The sequence below is a fragment of the Ursus americanus genome, chromosome 23 (assembly GCF_024610735.1).
Source record: "Ursus americanus isolate L20-20 chromosome 23, mUrsAme1.1.p, whole genome shotgun sequence".
Lineage (NCBI taxonomy): Eukaryota > Metazoa > Chordata > Mammalia > Carnivora > Ursidae > Ursus > Ursus americanus.
The window spans coordinates 17,052,900-17,070,419 of NC_142149.1; the positions used below are offsets into that span (position 1 = coordinate 17,052,900).

At 44.3% G+C, this 17,520-nt stretch overlaps 2 protein-coding genes across 3 annotated transcripts; both read left to right on the top strand.

Moving 5' to 3' along the window:
- Positions 1 to 2,512: 2,512 nt before the first annotated feature.
- LYZL6 (lysozyme like 6) lies at positions 2,513 to 6,300 on the top strand. Its single transcript, XM_045813831.2, has 4 exons — positions 2,513 to 2,688; positions 3,581 to 3,739; positions 4,479 to 4,557; positions 6,231 to 6,300. The coding sequence occupies exons 1-4, from the start codon at positions 2,550 to 2,552 to the stop codon at positions 6,298 to 6,300; spliced, it is 447 nt and encodes a 148-aa protein (XP_045669787.1). The 5' UTR covers positions 2,513 to 2,549.
- A 2,022-nt stretch (positions 6,301 to 8,322) lies between these two features.
- Positions 8,323 to 17,513, top strand: RDM1 (RAD52 motif containing 1). 2 transcript variants are annotated; one of them, XM_045814265.2, is made up of 7 exons: positions 8,323 to 8,453; positions 8,830 to 9,009; positions 11,642 to 11,764; positions 12,158 to 12,326; positions 13,317 to 13,415; positions 15,644 to 15,729; positions 17,208 to 17,509. In XM_045814265.2, the coding sequence occupies exons 1-7, from the start codon at positions 8,340 to 8,342 to the stop codon at positions 17,307 to 17,309; spliced, it is 873 nt and encodes a 290-aa protein (XP_045670221.1). In that variant the 5' UTR covers positions 8,323 to 8,339; the 3' UTR covers positions 17,310 to 17,509. The 2 variants fall into 2 exon arrangements, with proteins under 2 accessions (XP_045670221.1, XP_045670222.1); XM_045814266.2 differs by lacking the exon at positions 11,642 to 11,764 and having other exon boundaries at positions 17,208 to 17,513.
- Positions 17,514 to 17,520: the final 7 nt, after the last annotated feature.

Consider the following 17,520-nt stretch of genomic DNA (forward strand, 5'->3'; position numbering starts at 1 on the left):
TCTCTGAAGGAACCTACGGAGTCAGGGTACAGAAGGGTTGCACGAGACACACTTATACTAAACAATGAATTGTGGTTTGTCTGAAATTTTAATGTAATCGGGCATCCTGTAATTTTATTTGCTAAATCTGGCAACTCTCTGGTGAGAGAGAGAGAAGCAAAAGAATGTTCACAAGCTTAGGCTGGTATGGGGTGAGTGTTAGAAGACATTTGTGAGGTAATAAGGCCATCAGGGTAGCCATCTTGTCCAAGCAGAAGTTGCCTGACTCTGAAGGCTGCGGATGGAGGAACCCAGCCCTTTGCGTGTGGGAACATACACTTAGTTTAAGGGGAAAGATACGCACACACCGATGCACACTTAGTGACAGAAATAGCCCCATTCTTTGCTTTCATTGCATTGACCGTTTTGAAGACTAGAGGCCAGTTATTTTATAGATTTCCCCTCAATTTGGCTTTGTCCAATGCTTCCTAGGGACTTGATACAAATTATGCATCCCAGGCCAGAATACTACATAGGCGATACGTGCCCTTCTTAGGGTATCACTCCTGGAGGCACATAATCTTTCTCTGTCTTTCATTGGTGGTGTTAATTTTGATGGCAAGTTCCCAAAACTGTCCAGTTTCTTTGCTGCACAGTTGCTGTTTTCCCCATGCAACTAATACAGGATCTGCGGGGAGGCGCACATATCCAGCTCTTCATGAAGCTTCCTACCACCTCAGATTTAGCATCCATTGATGATTCTTGCTCAAACCAAACTTTGATGGTTGCAGAACGATGATTTTCCAACTTCATGACGACCTCCACATTTATCACTCACCCTTTTATTGTCAGGAAGAGTTCCTCCCCATCCCCATTATGTGTCTATTTATTACTACGAAAGACTCATGGATTCCTATCTCATTCAATAGTTTATAATCTGTCACTATCACTTATTTTGATGGTCAAATTGTCCCAGACTACCTTAGAAACCATTGTGCATTAGTTCTGGAGACATGACACCAAAAGCACAAGGAACAAAAGAAAAAAAACAGATAAATCAGTCTTCATCAAAATGTAATTCTTTTGTTTCAAAGAACACCATCAAGAAAGTGAAAGGTAGCCCACAGGATGTGAGAAAATATTTGCAAATCATGTGTCTGGTAAAGAACTTTTACAACTCAATAATAAAAAGACAAACAATTAAAAAATGGACAAAGGATCTGAATCCTAGACATTTTCTCAAAGATCTACAAATGGCCAATGAGCACATGAAAAGATCGTTAGCCACCAGGGAAATGCCGAACAAAACCGCCACGTGAGACCACTTCACCCGACTAGGATGGCTTTAATCAGAAGGCATTGGTGAGAATGCAGAAAAATTTGAGCCTTCATATACCGTCACTGCTGATGGCACAGCCAAAATGTCTGGCAGTTCCTCCAAAGTTTAAGCTTGCTTTATTTATGTATTTGTTTGTTTGTTTGTTTGTTTGGGGTGGGGGAGGCATGGAGGGAGAGAGAGAGATCATATTTCCTTTAATCATCATGACAATCCCATTAAGCTAATGCATATCTTTATTTCACAAATAAGGCCCAGAGAGGCCCAAGTAAATTGTTCAAGGTCACACAGCAGCCCTGTCTTTGAAAGTAGGCACTGTGAATCCAGAGCCCTGGCTCCTCACTCCTCCGCCTACACACAGAGAGTGTGAAGGTGAAGGTTATTTCTACAGCGAGGTCACTTTGACTTGCTTTATGAGATGCACCTTCGAGTGGAAAGGAAAGTGTAGGACCCATAAACAGCTTCCTAGGAATTGCACAAGGCAGGGTACGCCCTGGAGGAAAGTCCTGCATCGTGTATCTGGGGGTGTGGGGTTGGGGGGAGTTCAGCACCCAGTGTCCTAGCCGTTCCTCTGCAAGCACATGCTCAGATCCACGCGCACAAATACCGGTGGAGTACGGTTCTTTTTTTTTTTTTTTTTTAAAGATTTTATTTATTTATTTGACAGAGATAGAGACAGCCAGCGAGAGAGGGAACACAAGCAGGGGGAGTAGGAGAGGAAGAAGCAGGCTCATAGCAGAGGAGCCTGATGTGGGGCTCGATCCCATAACGCCGGGATCACGCCCTGAGCCAAAGGCAGATGCTTAACCACTGTGCCACCCAGGCGCCCCATGGAGTACGGTTCTCATTAATCCCCTCGCCACTCTCACTCCCCACTCCGTACCCAAATACTGCCCGTAGCCTGGTGCCCATTACAAGAGTGAGAATAGCTAAACGGGGTGAAGATCTATAGATGAAAGGGGATCAGCCTTGGCTTTTTGATGTTGACACCGGGAAATGGGCACATGAAGATGCCTGCTACTCTTCTCTTATTTGTAAATATTTGAAGGTCTCTGTAATAAACAAGTAGACGATAATAAATGAGAGGAAAGAGACATAGCCAGGTGGGGCTGTGTGTGAGCGAGGACATACGGCTGCTCTCTCCAGATTCCTCAGGCGCTCGGAGAAGACCAGCGGCACGTCTATGAGACCCTCGGAACCGCGGGCCCTTGACCGCACCTTCTGCCCTCCGAAGATGACGGGGGCACTACTCGTGTCCTTGGTCAGCTGCCTCATTGCCATAAGTCAAGCCAGCCTCATCAATCGCTGTGACTTGGCCAGGGTGCTGCGCAAGGAGGACTTGGACGGGTTTGAGGGCTACTCCCTGAATGACTGTGAGTGCTGCTTCCCACACCCCCCCTTTCTCCTCCTCTCCTGGTCACGCCCTAGCTGGCCATCTTTCTCTCTGTCGTTCATCTTTCAAAACCAAGTTTGAAACACAGCTCTCCCCAAGAAGACCTTCCCAACATTCCATATTCGCTCCGCAATTACTAACTGAGCACTTACTATGTACCAGGAACTATGTTCAGTGCTGGGGATGGAGACACCGACAAAGCCCCTTCCTTCACAGTGTTCACATTCTGGGGAGAGAGGCAAGCAAGAAACAAAGACACGAATATATAGGAAGTACTTCCAGTGGTGATAAATGTTATGCAGAAGAATAAAGCAGGGGCAGTGGTAGGTAACGTTGTCCTGGAAGGGGAAGTCAAGGAGGTGACACTGAGTGGCACTGGTCACCCAAATGTCCGGGGAAGAGCATTGCACGCAGAGGGAACAGGCAATGCAAAGGCTTCATCCCATACCGCGGTAGGGATAACTCCCTTTCGCCCAGAATTCGTGCACATTGGTCTTGGGCTGTCTTTCTCCTTTTATCTTGTTTTGTGCCTTTTTAAGGTACAGATCGTCCTTCTCGTACTATAGGCCCCTTGAAGGCAGCGTCTACATTTGACCCAGCTAAGTGTCCCTCACGGGGCTTTACACAGGTCCTGGCACACCGTAGGTGGTCAGTAGGTACAGGAAGCATGGATGGGCAGACAGGTGATGAGTGGTTGTACTGAGGGGCGGGCGGGTGGGACAAAGGGTGAGGGGAGAAGCCAATGGGTGTTTCTAGCCTACTTGGCCCTTCCAGTCTCTCAGGAATTATCCCTTCCTTCTGCTTCCTGGTCTCCCTCGCTCCTCCTCCCTCAGCTCGGCGCCCTCTGAAAACCCTCTTCTCCCTGCTCAAAGGGCTGTGTCTGGCTTTTGTGGAAAGCAACTTCAACATATCAAAGGTAAATGAAAACGCAGATGGCAGCTTCGACTATGGAATCTTCCAGATCAACAGCCACTACTGGTGCAACGATTACCGAAGTCACTCCGAAAACATTTGCCACGAGGACTGTCAAGGTCTGGCCAGGGCCCCAGGGTGGGAGAGGTGAGAGAGATGACCAGGCCCTACTCACAGGACTTCTCTTCCCACTCCAAGCCTGAGAATGTCCCCAGAGGGACGGCCCAAGGAGTTCACCTGCAGAGTCTATTTCACCCAGCTTTTCATGTGATGGAAATTATTTTCACGCCCACATTACAGATGAGCAAACTGAGTCTCATAGAACCAGTCCCGAATGCCAGGCTGGTGGCCCTGAAGGCTCAGCTCTAACCATCAAGGACTAACTTTGGTTAATGGTCTGATTAAAGGCCAAGTGCAAACTCCCCACCTCAGAGCCACCCCAGGAGGCTCCATAAGTCCATGACTTGGACCTTCTCTCCCTCCTTCATACTCTGAGTACTATCCCTGGACTCCATCTGAAGAGCTTCCCTCATCAGGCGAGATTCACCTTGGTCTCTGTGCTGCCTGTTTTGACATTTCCTCTCCCTAGAAATCCTCAAACGTGGGGTGAACCACCATCTACCGTAGTTAGGAAGTATAGTGGTAAACGGTCGTCCTGCCTCTCCTGCCCCCACCCCTGACACCCCTGATCGCCATTGTAAGGATGTCTAAATAGGCCTCTGGGAGGGAGGCCTTGCCTAATCTGGAAATATTCAGCCCCTGGGTGGCCCATGCCAGTGCAGGGACAGCCTATGTCTGCCTCAGTCTTTGGGACTGTCCTCTGTGTTCTCACAGGTACTCTCTCTCTCTCCCTTTCAGACCTACTGAGCCCCAGTCTTCTCTCATCCATCATCTGTGCAAAAAAGATTGTGTCCGGAGCAGGGGGGATGAAGAACTGGTGAGGAGGACACTGGGGGACCAAGTTAGCAGGCAGAGTCCCAGGAAGGATGTAGTGACAGAAAAAGGCACAGTAGGCAAGGACTAGATCCTTTCATAGTCTAGAAAGATGTGGAAGAGTGGCAGGGCTTGGGACTCTGACTTACAAGACCTGGGATCTGGGTCTTTCTCTGATGTTGTATTAAAACTCTTTTGGGGGGTGCCTGGGTGGTTCAATTGGTTAAGTGTCTGACTCTTGATTTCCGCTCAGGTCATGATCTCAGGGTCGTGGGATTGAGGCCTGTACCAGGCTACCGGCTCAGTGGGGAGTCTGTTTGGGATTCTCTCTCTCTCTCCCTCTGCCCCTCTCCCCACTCGTTCTTCCTCTCTCTCAAAAATAAATAAATCTTTAAAAAAATTAAAAATAAAACTCTTTTGGATGCAGTAACAAAGCAACGTGATTTAGCTGAGGGAGATGTATCCTGAGGGGACAAAGTGTCTCACTGAGCTTACGTTGGTGCGGCTGGACCTCGGGAAGAGAGCGGAAGCAGAGCTGGAAACTGCCAGTGAGCTCTTCCGGGCAAGTTTCTGCTTCCTGGGGCATCTGCTTCACTGCTTTCTTTGTAGAGCTGCATTCTCTGCTCCACATTCCACCAGATAGACTAAGGCTGCCCCAAGTTGACGGGCGACTGTCCTAAGCAGCCACAGAGACTGCCTAGGCTCCGTCCCAGTCCAAGTGCCCGGGTTAAAGAATCTGATTGGTTCAGCTTGGACCCCGTGTCCCTGCTTAGTTAATCAGCTGGAGGCCTGGGAGCAACTAAGCTATACATCACACTTGCCTCGGAGACCCCTCTCCCTGATTGGCAGCAACATTTTCTTTTCTTAATATTTTATTTATTTATTTATTTGAGAGGGAGAGAGAGAGAGAGCACGTGCGCACATGCATGCATAAGCAGGGGGGAGGGGGAAGGGAGAAACAGACTCCCCGCCGAGCAGGGAGTCTGCTGCGGGCCTCTGTGCGGGACTCGATCCCAACACCCTGGGATCATGACCTGAGCCTAAGGCAGACGCTTAACCAACTGAGCCACCCAGGCACCCGGGGCAACAACATTTTCTGTAAAAAGTGTATAGCTCCTCCGCTGAGCAGATAGCCCCAAAGCTGTCAGCTTACCAGTGGTGGACGTTGGGATGGTTACTTCACTCTTCTGAGCTTCAAACCAGACGTGTACAGGATACAAATGGCTGCCTCTCCAGGCGTCTGTGAGGATGGAGGGAATCAAGTGCCTTGCCTACTCTAGAAATAACCATGCAGAAGGGACACTGATGACTATTAGGGCTGACCCTTTCTGGAGGGAGAGTCAGTGGTTGTGCCTGAGATTGATTGATTGATTGATTACTTACCTTTTTATGTATTTATTAACTCTCAGTCCATAAAATGGTGCTTTCCCACTTCAAAGGGAGATAAGGATTTGAAAATGTGGAAGCGTACTGAATGGTGGAAGAGGACAAACACCAGAGATAAGGGAAATTTAAAGGAAGAATCAGAGGGGCCACAGGAGGACAGACCAGAAAGCTAGGAATGAAGGGGATTCTGAGCACTGCTCTGCCTGAGAGATTCACTAAGAGTTGGGCCATGCATGTGGAGAAGGAGCTTACTACGTAATAAGCAAGAACCAATTTTTCTTCTCTCCACAGGGTAGCATGGAGGTTGCACTGTGCAGGCCGGCCACTCTCCTACTGGATGACAGGATGTTTCTTGGGATGAGACAGGGGACAGGGCCACTGTGGAGTCATTCCAGAGCTCTTCTCACTCGGGAATTCTTCATTTCTTCTTCCTCTTGCCTCCACTTCACATTATTTTCTTTCCTTTCCATTTACAAATAAAACTGACCAGAGCCCCAGGAATAAATTGTTTTCTCAGGCTTCCTCCATGTACCCATCCGGGCCCAGGCCTGTGGTTCCTGACTGTCATTTGCAAACCAAGAGGACCACAATGAAAAAGTTGTTATATTTTTGGGAGTTATTAAAGCATTCCTTGTGAAAAGAATGTGTTCATTTATTCATCTTTAATTCCAGATATATTCGAGTACCTAATCTAGTAGGAGTGTGGTAGGTACTAGAAGAAGGAAAATAAACCAAATTAATTGTTCTTGAAGTGTTCATAATCTACCCAGAGACATACACAAATAATGGGTACAGTGAATGAATGGATACATACAATGAATACAGTGGATAATGAAATGGGTAGCAAACTCTACAATTTTTGGTTTGAAACAGTATCAGGATCCTACTTATTCCTCCAAAGCCAACTATTTTCAAAGTAAGAGGGAAAGTTCAAAAGTAGGTAATGGGTGGGGCTAAGGGCCTTGCATATTGAGGTGGAAAAAGTGGTGTTGGGGCCAAGAGATGGTGCCAGGTGCCAATGATTTGGGGGTGCTTTCAGAGAATGGGCTGAAATCCAGATGTTAAAAAAAAAAAAAAAGACATCTCATTTTGGGATCTGAAGGTGCTGATGTGGAGTAAAGCTTGCATAAGGACAACGCAAATACAGAAAAGGGGCCATTGAAGGAATGTCCTGCACATTGCTACCATCAATACTGTTTGACTAAACTGTCCCACCTGGGCCACTGATGTCTCTACTTCTGAGCCTTAACTTTTGGATTCCACAGACCAGTAAAATGTCAAAAAAGTTAAGACCAAGTTAAGATTCCCAACTTTTTATTTTAATGCCCAAGTAAGAGGATTAATCAAAACAACTATCGTCTATCAGCATCTTTTCATAGCACAATATTTAGCATGAGAAATGAAGGTCATGGAGTGCCTGGGTGGCTCAGTTGGTTAAGTGTCTGCCTTCGGCTCAGGTCATGATCTTGGGGGGCTCCTGAGATTGAGTCCCCCATCAGGCTCTCGCTTAGTGGGGAGTCTGCTTCTCCCTTTTCTTCTACCCCACCCCGTGGCTTGTGCTCTCTCTCTTGCTCTCTCAAATAAATAAATAATTTTAAAAATAGAAAAATAAAAAACAAATGAAAAAAGAAAGAAGAATGAAGGTCATATTTGTAGGATAACAAAATGGAATAGATTTTGTCTTATGAAAAAAATTTTAAACCCTGATTATATTATCCTTTTCTTGTTTTGCCAAGGACTGGTGAAAACTTCGTCACAGATCAGCACTAGTCTGAAGACCATTGCTTAGAAACCTCGGGAGATGTTTTGTAAGGTCCCTTCTGGCTCAGGCATTCTGGGATTAAAATAAGGATCATTAGGACCTATTGTCCCTCTCAGTGTGTTAGTCCTCAAAATAGCTGACTGGGTGCTTTGAACGGCCCTTTTGCAAGAGCACCATGAACTCCAGTGTTGGTGCCCTACTGGGACTCACTCTTTGATTTTTCCGAATTTATCTCTCCTTCTCACTCTGCCAGCCAAACTCCCACATCCTCTCATCCCAACAAGCACACTTACACAATTCACCAAAATTACGGAAAATCAGCGAACACTTTTTAAGGATTTTGAAGCCGGGTGCTATAAAGATATCCGTGCCCTAGAATCCGGCAAGCTCACCCTTTGGACTCTACCCTAAAAATACACTTGAATGAAAGCACTAAACTCTACTACTTTGACGTGGTGGGGTTGCGGGAGGGGAGGTAGAGTCAGAGACCCGCCCAGAGCGGGAGGGGCCAGGGAGAGGTCCGGGAACAGCCCTCGCCCCACCCCACGCTGAGCTGGCCCCGCCCCTCGTACAAGTCCTTTTTTAAAAAGCGCGGGCGCGCCTTGCGCAGGCGCACTGCAGCCTGAACTTAGTCGCGCATGCGTAGTGTTGGTAGGATGGCGGAGTTGGTCTCTTTTGCGGTTCCCACCGAAAGTGACAAAACCTTGCTGGTGTGGGAACTGAGTTCTGGGCCCACGGCCGAGGCCTTGCATGTGAGCCGAGCCGGGATGGAGGGAGGGATGGAGAAGGCCGTGTCCCCCCTCCCTCCGGCGGTGACTGGGAGTCCTGGAGTCTGTCCTTAGCGCCTCACGCGCCTTGTAGTGTCCGCCGAGAGGAATCTTAGTTCTAGAGGGGACCCCAGCGGTCTATCAGCCCCAACAGATTTCTGGGAGGTAACTCTCAACAGCCAGCACCTGTTGACTTCTAATGCTTTTCGAATCTTAGGATTTCAGAGGGAGGCCTGTTCATGAAATGAGAAGTGCTTGGGGTTGCCTGTGCAGAAGGGTTTAGGGAATATAGGGGAACGGGCAGTTTCGGTTTCTGGGCGTGAAATTTCATGCATTTACTTGGTGTGGGACCACCCCACAGCATTCTCTGTTCACAGTGTTCTCCCAGTTTGGCCTTCTGTATTCGGTCCGAGTCTTCCCAAACGCTGCAGTGGCCCGTCCTGGTTTCTATGCCATCATCAAGTTTTATTCAGCAAGGGATGCCCACAGAGCTCAAAAGGCATGCCACGAGAAGCATCTTTTTCAGAATTCTCCAGTGAAGGTGGGTCCAAATAGGAAATTTCTAACTCCACTGGAACGAAGTGCTGAACTCCGTTATAACAGACTGCCATCTGTGCAGCACCCTGATTTACAGAATGCTTTCAGATGCATCCTCTGGTTTCCCTGGGGTTTTTTGTTTGTTTGTTTTCTCTTTTTAGACAAAGAAACTAGAACTCAGGATAGTTAAGTGATTTACTTAAGGTTCATGATAATAACTGGAAGCTAGAGATCAAACCCCAACTTACTGATGTTAAATCCTGTGTCATTTTATGCTGCCCCTTAATTTAAGGATTCTTCAGAAGAGTCTTGCTTATATTTACTATTATGTGGATTTAAAATGACAAACTCTAGGGGCACCTGGGTGGCTCAGTCGGTTGAGTGTCTGCCTTCAGCTCAGGTCAAGATCCCGAGGTCCTGGGATCCAGCCCCACCTCCTGCTCCCTGCTCAGCGGAGAGTCTGCTTCTCCCTCTCCCTCTGTGCTCTTGTGCTCTCTCTCTCTGTCACTCACTCTCACTCTCACACTCTCAAATAAATAAATCTAAAAAAAAAAATAAAACAATAAAATGACAAACTCTTCGATCCGTTGTATATAAAGGATGCTTCATTGTCATTACCATCATCATCACTCTTAAACTGCCTATTCAGGACTCCCTTAAGTTCCCAGAATATGGTTAAAACATTCTTTAATGCACGACAGAAACTTTATTCCATACTAAGCATACTGTCCATTTTACTTTCCGAGAGCTCCAGAACTATATTTCAGTATGTGCCTCAATTCAATCACCATTTCTCTATCAAGGACCATGTCGTTTCCTCTGAATAAGTGAGTGAGACTTAGATTTCCGAGCCTTTCACTTTATAATTGTATGTCTTCGTCAGCCTTCTCTGACTGGCTTCTTAATCTGGCTACTTCATACTGACTTGGCTGCCTATTCTTACCATATGCCTTTCCTTATTGATTTCACCTTGATCGAATCTGAGAACTCTCCTCAAATGTGACTCTAGGTATACTACCTACTTCACACCCTCTTCAATCCTGGCTTCACTCCCTGTGATTGAAATGACCTGTCAGACATTCTTTAGTTTGCAAACTGTGGTCTGCCTGCTTGTAGCCTGTGAAAAATTCACATAGCCACTCAGATATTACAGATTATGACACAATTACTTTGTATCAGTTGTGAGTAATGAGGTTTTTTTTCTTTCATCGGACATTAAGATCATTTCATAAATTTAGGTTTTGAGATTTAACAGCATAAGGCCCATCACTGAGAGTGATGAAGGAAATGTTCTACAAGTCAATATATAGTTGACAGGAGAGAGCATTCATATTAGATTTCTTTCTTTGTTTAACAGAGAACCTTGGGTTACTACTCCTGCTTTCCAAAATTGTTATCCAATTTACTTATGTGTTCTTTTCTACTTTGGCAACTACACATAGTTCCTGGTTGGGTTTGTTGTTGTTGTTGTTACTTTTTGCCTTTTATAAATACAGAAAAAAGAATAATGTCTTAAATAAAATGAATCAAGGAAAGGACTAAGGCACCTGAGAGAGGTGTTTTTTTTCAGTAGCATGAAGGAAAATGGTTGCCAGCTAGAACTGACAAGCTTATCCAAGATGACAGCTGTCTCCCAACTCAGAGGCTTGGGGCCCTTCTGAAGCTTCCTTGTTGTCCAGAACACTCCACTATACCTTACCATGAGCCACCTCTGCAGCACTCAACATTTAAAAGTTCATCTTCATTTCTTCTTCCCAGCATGCAGCTTCAGCTGGAGAAAGTAATTTCATTTTCTTATCACTCATTCTTTCATTCATTCACTCAATGCACAACAGAATGTGCTCGGTTTTAGGAATGAGAAAAGAATAAGATACGGTTCCTTCAGCACTTAAGGAGCTTATAAACTAGTGATAGAGGAAGATGCACGAACAACTAAAGAATTAATAGTGGTGTGACTTCATCTGCATCATTTGAATCTTTATGACTATATTAATATACGACACCCTGGTTAAAGTTGAAATGACATTGAAGACAGAACTAGCGGATGTAAGAAATTCACCATCCAGCTTAAGTTATATAGAGAGTTAACACTGGAGGTATTTGCATTCTCAAAAAGGCTTATGAATGCAAATGAACCTCTAATTGTTTAGTTGCTTATACAATTTAAAGAGGTGTGTATATTCCTTGTTCTAACAGGTTAGTAATTTGGGGAGGAGGGTGCTGCAGATTAAGGTCCTACCTCCATGTCAGGTCCATCTTGTCTGCTCTGTAGGTCATATTCTCAAACACAAGCCACAGGATGGGACAACAAAAACAAGTTCTTTCCTTTACTCACCTACATAATTTGCTTCCGGAGGGCTTCCTTAGTTGCTTTCATCATCGCTCTCACCACCAGAGGTCAGGGAAATCTTTCAATTCATGAGGAGCCCTGGATATGATGCAGAAAAGTACTGTAGCTTAAAAATAATAAATACCACTTATTTAGGGCTCACTATGAGCTCATTGCTTACAATGTTGTTCCCTTTTTAATCTTCACAACCAGTCTCTGAAATAGGTTTTGATCAATCTCTGGCGGGTCCAAAATCAGCCTCTGTGGCAGCTTGTGCTATTTTTCGGTCTCTCTCTTATGTCTTTAGGTTCGTCTTGGCACAAAACATAAAGCGGTTCAACATCGGGCCCTTGCCCTAAACAGCTCCCAATGCCAAGAATTGGCAAATTATTATTTTGGTTTCAATGGATGGTCAAAAAGGATCATCAAGGTAAACTTCATAGATTTTCTTTGACTAATCAGACTCGTTTCAACATTGAAATCCTGGACTCAGGAGAGACCTGGTTGTGGGGCAGAGATGTGAGAGGCTTCTAAGTGGAAGGACCTAGGCATCGGCCTGCCACATAGAATTAATAATACTCTCAGTGACTTGGGTGGTGGTGTCCATAATTTTCGCTAGTATGTGTAGGGTATAGAATTAAAAAAAAAAAAACAGTTGTCTGTATCTAATAATTCATTTGCAAATCTTACCTGATTTTGAAGCTATAGGATTCCTCAACTGTTAGCTGGGTTTGTTGGAGTTTAGGTTTTATTTCTAATACCAAAACATCTTGGCATCTATGTCGAGATCCTAGGAAGCACCTTTAATTTAAAATCCTCACAGCTTCAGGATCTTTCTGACCTCGAAGAAAGAGAAAATGAAGATGCCGCGGTACCACTTCAGAAGCAGAGCCTGAAATTCTTCTGTGCTTTAGAGGTGGTGTTGCCGCTCTATGGGTGCAGGAGTCCTGGCGTCGGCATGGCCGAGGAGCCTTTGGAGAAGCTGGAAGACGGTCTGTTCACGGTGGGGGTAGGGATGGGGTGGAGTGGAGTGGAGGTAGAATCTCTCATTCTTTCTAAAACTCATCTTTTCAGATATATCATCAAGCCCTCCCCCTTGCTAAGCTATTAAAGCCCTGGGCAGAGCTTTTCTACCCTACGATACAGGTTTTTATCATAGGCAATACCTAAAAGAACCTTTAGCTTTAAAATTCTAAAGCTGACTTTCTGCCAAGAAGTTTAGGAAGAGGGAAGTAATGTTTTTCCCATTTTTGGTTAAGAATCTGCCTTGTGCTTAAAAAAAAAAAAAAAAAAAAAAGAATTTGCTTTGTGCTAAAATAGTCCTTCAAATACAGATCTCTTGTAGCCTTCAATGATCCCAGCAAAATCATCATCTAAAGATTTAAATAAACTCTTGTGTAAATGTTTGGTCCTTTGCCTCCTATAAAAGGGCTGATGTGTAAAGAATCAAATATAGATTCCTAGAAAAGGTATTCCAGTTGGTACTGATTTTTCCCACAGTCCATAGCACTTAGGCTTAGGGTTTTAAGGCAGAGGCAGGGCTGTTAGCAAATGGAGTGGAGTAGGTTCCCATGGGTGATGCTCAGGGAGAGACCAGGCCATGTGCAATACCACCAGATCTCTCTCGCTCTGTGATTCCAGCCCCTGCTGCACAGGAGAGTAGGTAGGGCCTGTAGGAGTATAGTTTCAACTTGTCCATTTGAAATCTGTGAGTGATGGGAGATTTGTACCACCTTCTTGGCTTGCATCTCCCTTCTGGTACTTTAGGAACTTCTGGGATAGATCAGAGCAGTAAAAATGTGCCCGGCCAGGATATACCTACAGCAGAGCCATTCTACTGATTGCTTGTGTTATGCCTGCCCTTAGTTGCTAAGATGATGATCTAAGAATCAGGGGTGCACTTTCATTTTTAAACATATAACCTAAAAATCAGTTATCATTCAGCTAGGTATTTTAAATCCATTTGTTTTGGTTGAATTTAGGGCCATTATCATTTCTGATGAAAAGGAAAACAACCCAGAAGCTTGCTATTCAGAAGGCAGTGTCAGATGCATTCCAGAAACTGTTGATTGTGGTTTTAGGTAAGACTTTCTTAATTGTACTTTTTTTTTGATCGTCCTTAAAGTACTTCAGTTTCCATGAGCAAATAAACTCGTTTTGAAAAGTCAGTTGGAGGAAAACACTTCATATTCTTTTATTCAGCAAATGCTTTCAAAGCAGCAGTCTCAAATTTGTTCTTTGCAGCATTTGTGAGAAAAATGACAGTAAACATTATTGTCCCCAGTGTATAGATATACAGTGATTTGCCTCCGCACAGAAAGTGCTTGACGCAGTCTTTCTTGAGTGCTTGCCTATAACACAAAGTAGTGTAGTGATTATAAGCTTTGGACATCTGTTGTTGAGTCCTAACTCTGTCTCTTAGATTTCTGATGCAATTTTAGGTTTTATAGTCAAATTTGAAGGTGTTTAGTCTCTCTAAGCTGCAATTTCTTTAACTGCAAAATAAGGTTAATAATTCAGCTTACCTCATGGGGGTTATTTTAAGAGTAAATGAGATGATGAATATAAAAAGCTTAGAACTATCCCTGGAACATGGTAAGCAGACAAAATATGTTAATTTCTTATTATTATTTTCTTGTTGGAGAATTTATTAGATTATGCTTTTGGAACCAATTCAGTTTCAGTTTTTGTTTCTGGCACTGACATATTGGGTGAACATTATTCTTATGTAGTGATCAGCTATGTTTTTGTGAAGCTTGAATGTGGCCTTCCTATTGCATAGTGTTGATTGTATTCCCTATTGAGTGCTACAGTGGTGTGAATGTTACAGGCTGTGCTCAAAGGCAATTTTATTTTTTAATATTATTTTATTTATAAAATAAAAGAGGGAGGCAGGGAAGGAGTAGAGGGAGGAGAGAGAGAATCTTAAGTAGGCTCCATGCTGGGCGTGATCTCACAACCCTGAGATCATGACCTGAGCCGAAATCAAGAGTGGGACACCCAACCAACTGAGCTACCCAGGTGCCTTTTTTTTCCTGGAAATTTTATAATTAGTAGAGGGTCCCCAAACAGTTGCTCCCCTGCTTCAGAGCCTTGAGTCTTAAAGACTAAGAAATCCTAGCTAAGTTTCAGAGGCCTTATTTGTTTGTAAAAGTTGACCCTGGATTGGTCTCAGCTTTCCAGCCTGGGCAAGTCTTCCAGTGAAGGTTGACTTCCCCAGTCATCAGATAGAATCTCCATTAGCTGTCAATTCTGAGCGACGACCTTTAAGAACCAAACAAAGCGTTTGGTTGTTGACCTCTCCCTAATATGCTATGGTATCCCTGTACACATTCAAAATTCCTCAGACTAAAAAGTCTTGTGGCTCTAGTTTGCCTTAAGGGAAATTGTATTGTCTGTAAGGTACATGGGCCTGTTTCTGCCAATAAAGTGTTCAAATGTCTGTCCCCCTCTCCAAACATTGTTCATTGTATTTGGTGGGATCTTGGTTCCCAGGGAGTAGACACTGCCTTGTTTCTAATACGAAGTATCAGCCATAGTACAGTGGTCTCTTTTCCAGGTTTGATCTCACATTGACCCCTACCTAATGTCTGTTTAATCATACTGTGATTGAACATTTTTGTTTCCACAGTTTTAACTTCCTATGTCATTATTCCTTAGTGCCTATCTCTGAGATCATAAAGTTTTTTTAACCTCACGGTTGATGACTTCATATATATTTTTTTCACAAATAGTTATGATGGGGTGCCTGGGTGGCTTAGTGGGTTAAGCATCTGCCTTCAGCTCAGGTCATGATCCCAGGGTCCTGGGATCGAGTCCCATGTCCAACTCCCTCGCTCAGTGGGGAATCTGCTTCTCCCTCTCCCTCTGCCCCTCCCGCCTGCTCGAGCTCTTTCTCTCTCTCTCTCAAATAAATAAATAAAATCTTTAAAAAAATAGTTATGATAAAAACTGAAATGTGAGATGAGAAAACTTCTAGGAAAATGCTTTTATTTTCTACTTTTAGAAATCAAAAGAATGTCTATGGGGCACCTGAGTGGCTCAGTCGGTTAAGGTCTGCCTTTGGCTTAGGTCATAATCCCAGGGTCCTGAGATTGAGCCCCACATCAGGCTCCCTGTTCAGTGGGTTGCCTGCTTCTCCCTCACCCTCTGCTGTTCCCCCTGCTTGTACACTCTTTCTCTCTCAAATAAATAAATAAAATATTTTTAAAAAATCAAAAGAATGTCTAATTATTGGGTGCTATCATTATATACAGCAAGTTTCAGAACAAGAAAAATTTTGATTTGCTCCTTGTTAACTTTATTTCAGAAAGTGGTAAAATAGCTGTGGAATATAGACCCTGTGAAGAGATTACAGATGCTAGAACGGAAGAGGAGCTACAGGATTTAATACAGGTATGTGGAGATTAAAGCTTGAGGGTTCCATAGCCAGTGTAGCCATAATTTAAAGCAACCGACAGGATTTGGAAGACTTCGGCATGTTGTACAGTTAGCTCTGTCATCCTTTGGGAAACGTAAAACTCTGAAACTGCTTTGAGTGCAGAGACTTTCTGGGGCTTTTCCTGATGTCCTGGCCCTTGGCTCTGACCCCTCATTTGAAATTTGGAGAGCAAATTAGATCAGAGTCCTCCTACCATTGTGGGCACAGGAGATGACACAGCCTTTTAGAGCTCCCCTCAAACAGAATATGAGGGATTTGGGAACAGAGAAACTCTGGCCTTAAGTGAGATTATACTACAGTGTTTGAAAACCATCATGCCTTTCAATTAAAGTGTATTACCCAGATGTCAGCATCTCATACATATCTTGTCCGAAATATTTTACTGAAGAACTTTTCTGTAGATCACTTATATTAATGCCCTGAATTAGGGATTAAGTTGCCAAAGTAATTTCTAAAAGAAGATATTAATGTACTACATATAGAATTTTTTTTTTAAAGGAGCAAAGGATGTGTTTCATGTCATTGAAAACTTAATTTGGGGCTAGATTCCTGATTATTTAACTCACTCCAAAGTTGCAAAGTTTGTTTTGAAGGGAAGAGAGTGGAGAAAGAAAAGATGGTTGCTTTCTGAAAAAGTATTTGAAGTTTTTTTCTGTGCAAAATAATTATTTAGTTCAATTTAAATCAAGCCAGTCAAGGAAACTTCAGACTTACCCAAGTTTACACTTTAAGAAGTCTGGCTTCCTGTGAAATGCAAGAGAAAGAGATTCCATATTGATGCCGAAGATTTCAGAAACCTGACTGTAACAACAGATCCATTCCTAAATAAGGCCAGTCTTGGAATCAGTTTCATTTAAAAGCTATTACTATGTGCTAGGTGCTGGGAATAAGATAAAACCCTTCTCTCTTAAAGTTTGTGTACTACAGCTTGTGCCAGACCATAAACAAGGACTCAAATAAAACAGACTAGAAAAAGGGCTGTGAAGGATGTAAACTGGGTGCTAATTACAGTATTTCAAGAAAACTGTTTCACATGCTAACTTCAACATCCTGAGTGCCTTCTCCATGTGCACACACAGGGTCAGACCTCTGAAAAGTGGTGGTGTTCCTTTTTCTAGATTGGCGGCTGTGTTGAGTCAAGGTGGGATGCGGGAAATTTTCCCATGCCAGTGTAAACAGAGGGCTATTCTGTTGGCTTCAGACCCTCATTCCCAGAATGAAATGCTCACCTGCCCCCCCCCCCCGCCCCAAAACCCCTCCTACAGAAATTTTGGAGCCATCACTGATTCAGTGGTAGGTAGCCTCCTTTACAGAGTGGCGACTTAATACTCAGACGTGTATTGAGACTTGAGAGGAAATGGCAACATTTAGAAGAAGTAGCTGTAAAATGTGTTCCCTTGCCCCACTGCCCTAACCGGTGCGTATTCTGCAGGTCAGTTACTTTTCTTGGAAGCAGGATGGCCAAGGGGAGGAAGAATGTCTCTCGGATTTAAGCTTTGAAGAGGACGAGTTCAAACCGCCAGAACTGGACTAGTATTTTTTAATTTCCCAGAATGCCAGGGCCTGTGGCTTCCTTGGGAAACGGCACCACTCCCCCACCCTTCCACCCCAGAGCCGCTGGACTCCGGGACGTCCCGCCTCGCTGGGAGCAGCAGGACGTAGCTGTGCCCCTCGTAGGGGGAAGGGAGGCTTGGGCGCCGGTGATTCTGGAAACAGGGCGTGGTGCCCCTCTGCGCCGAGCTAAT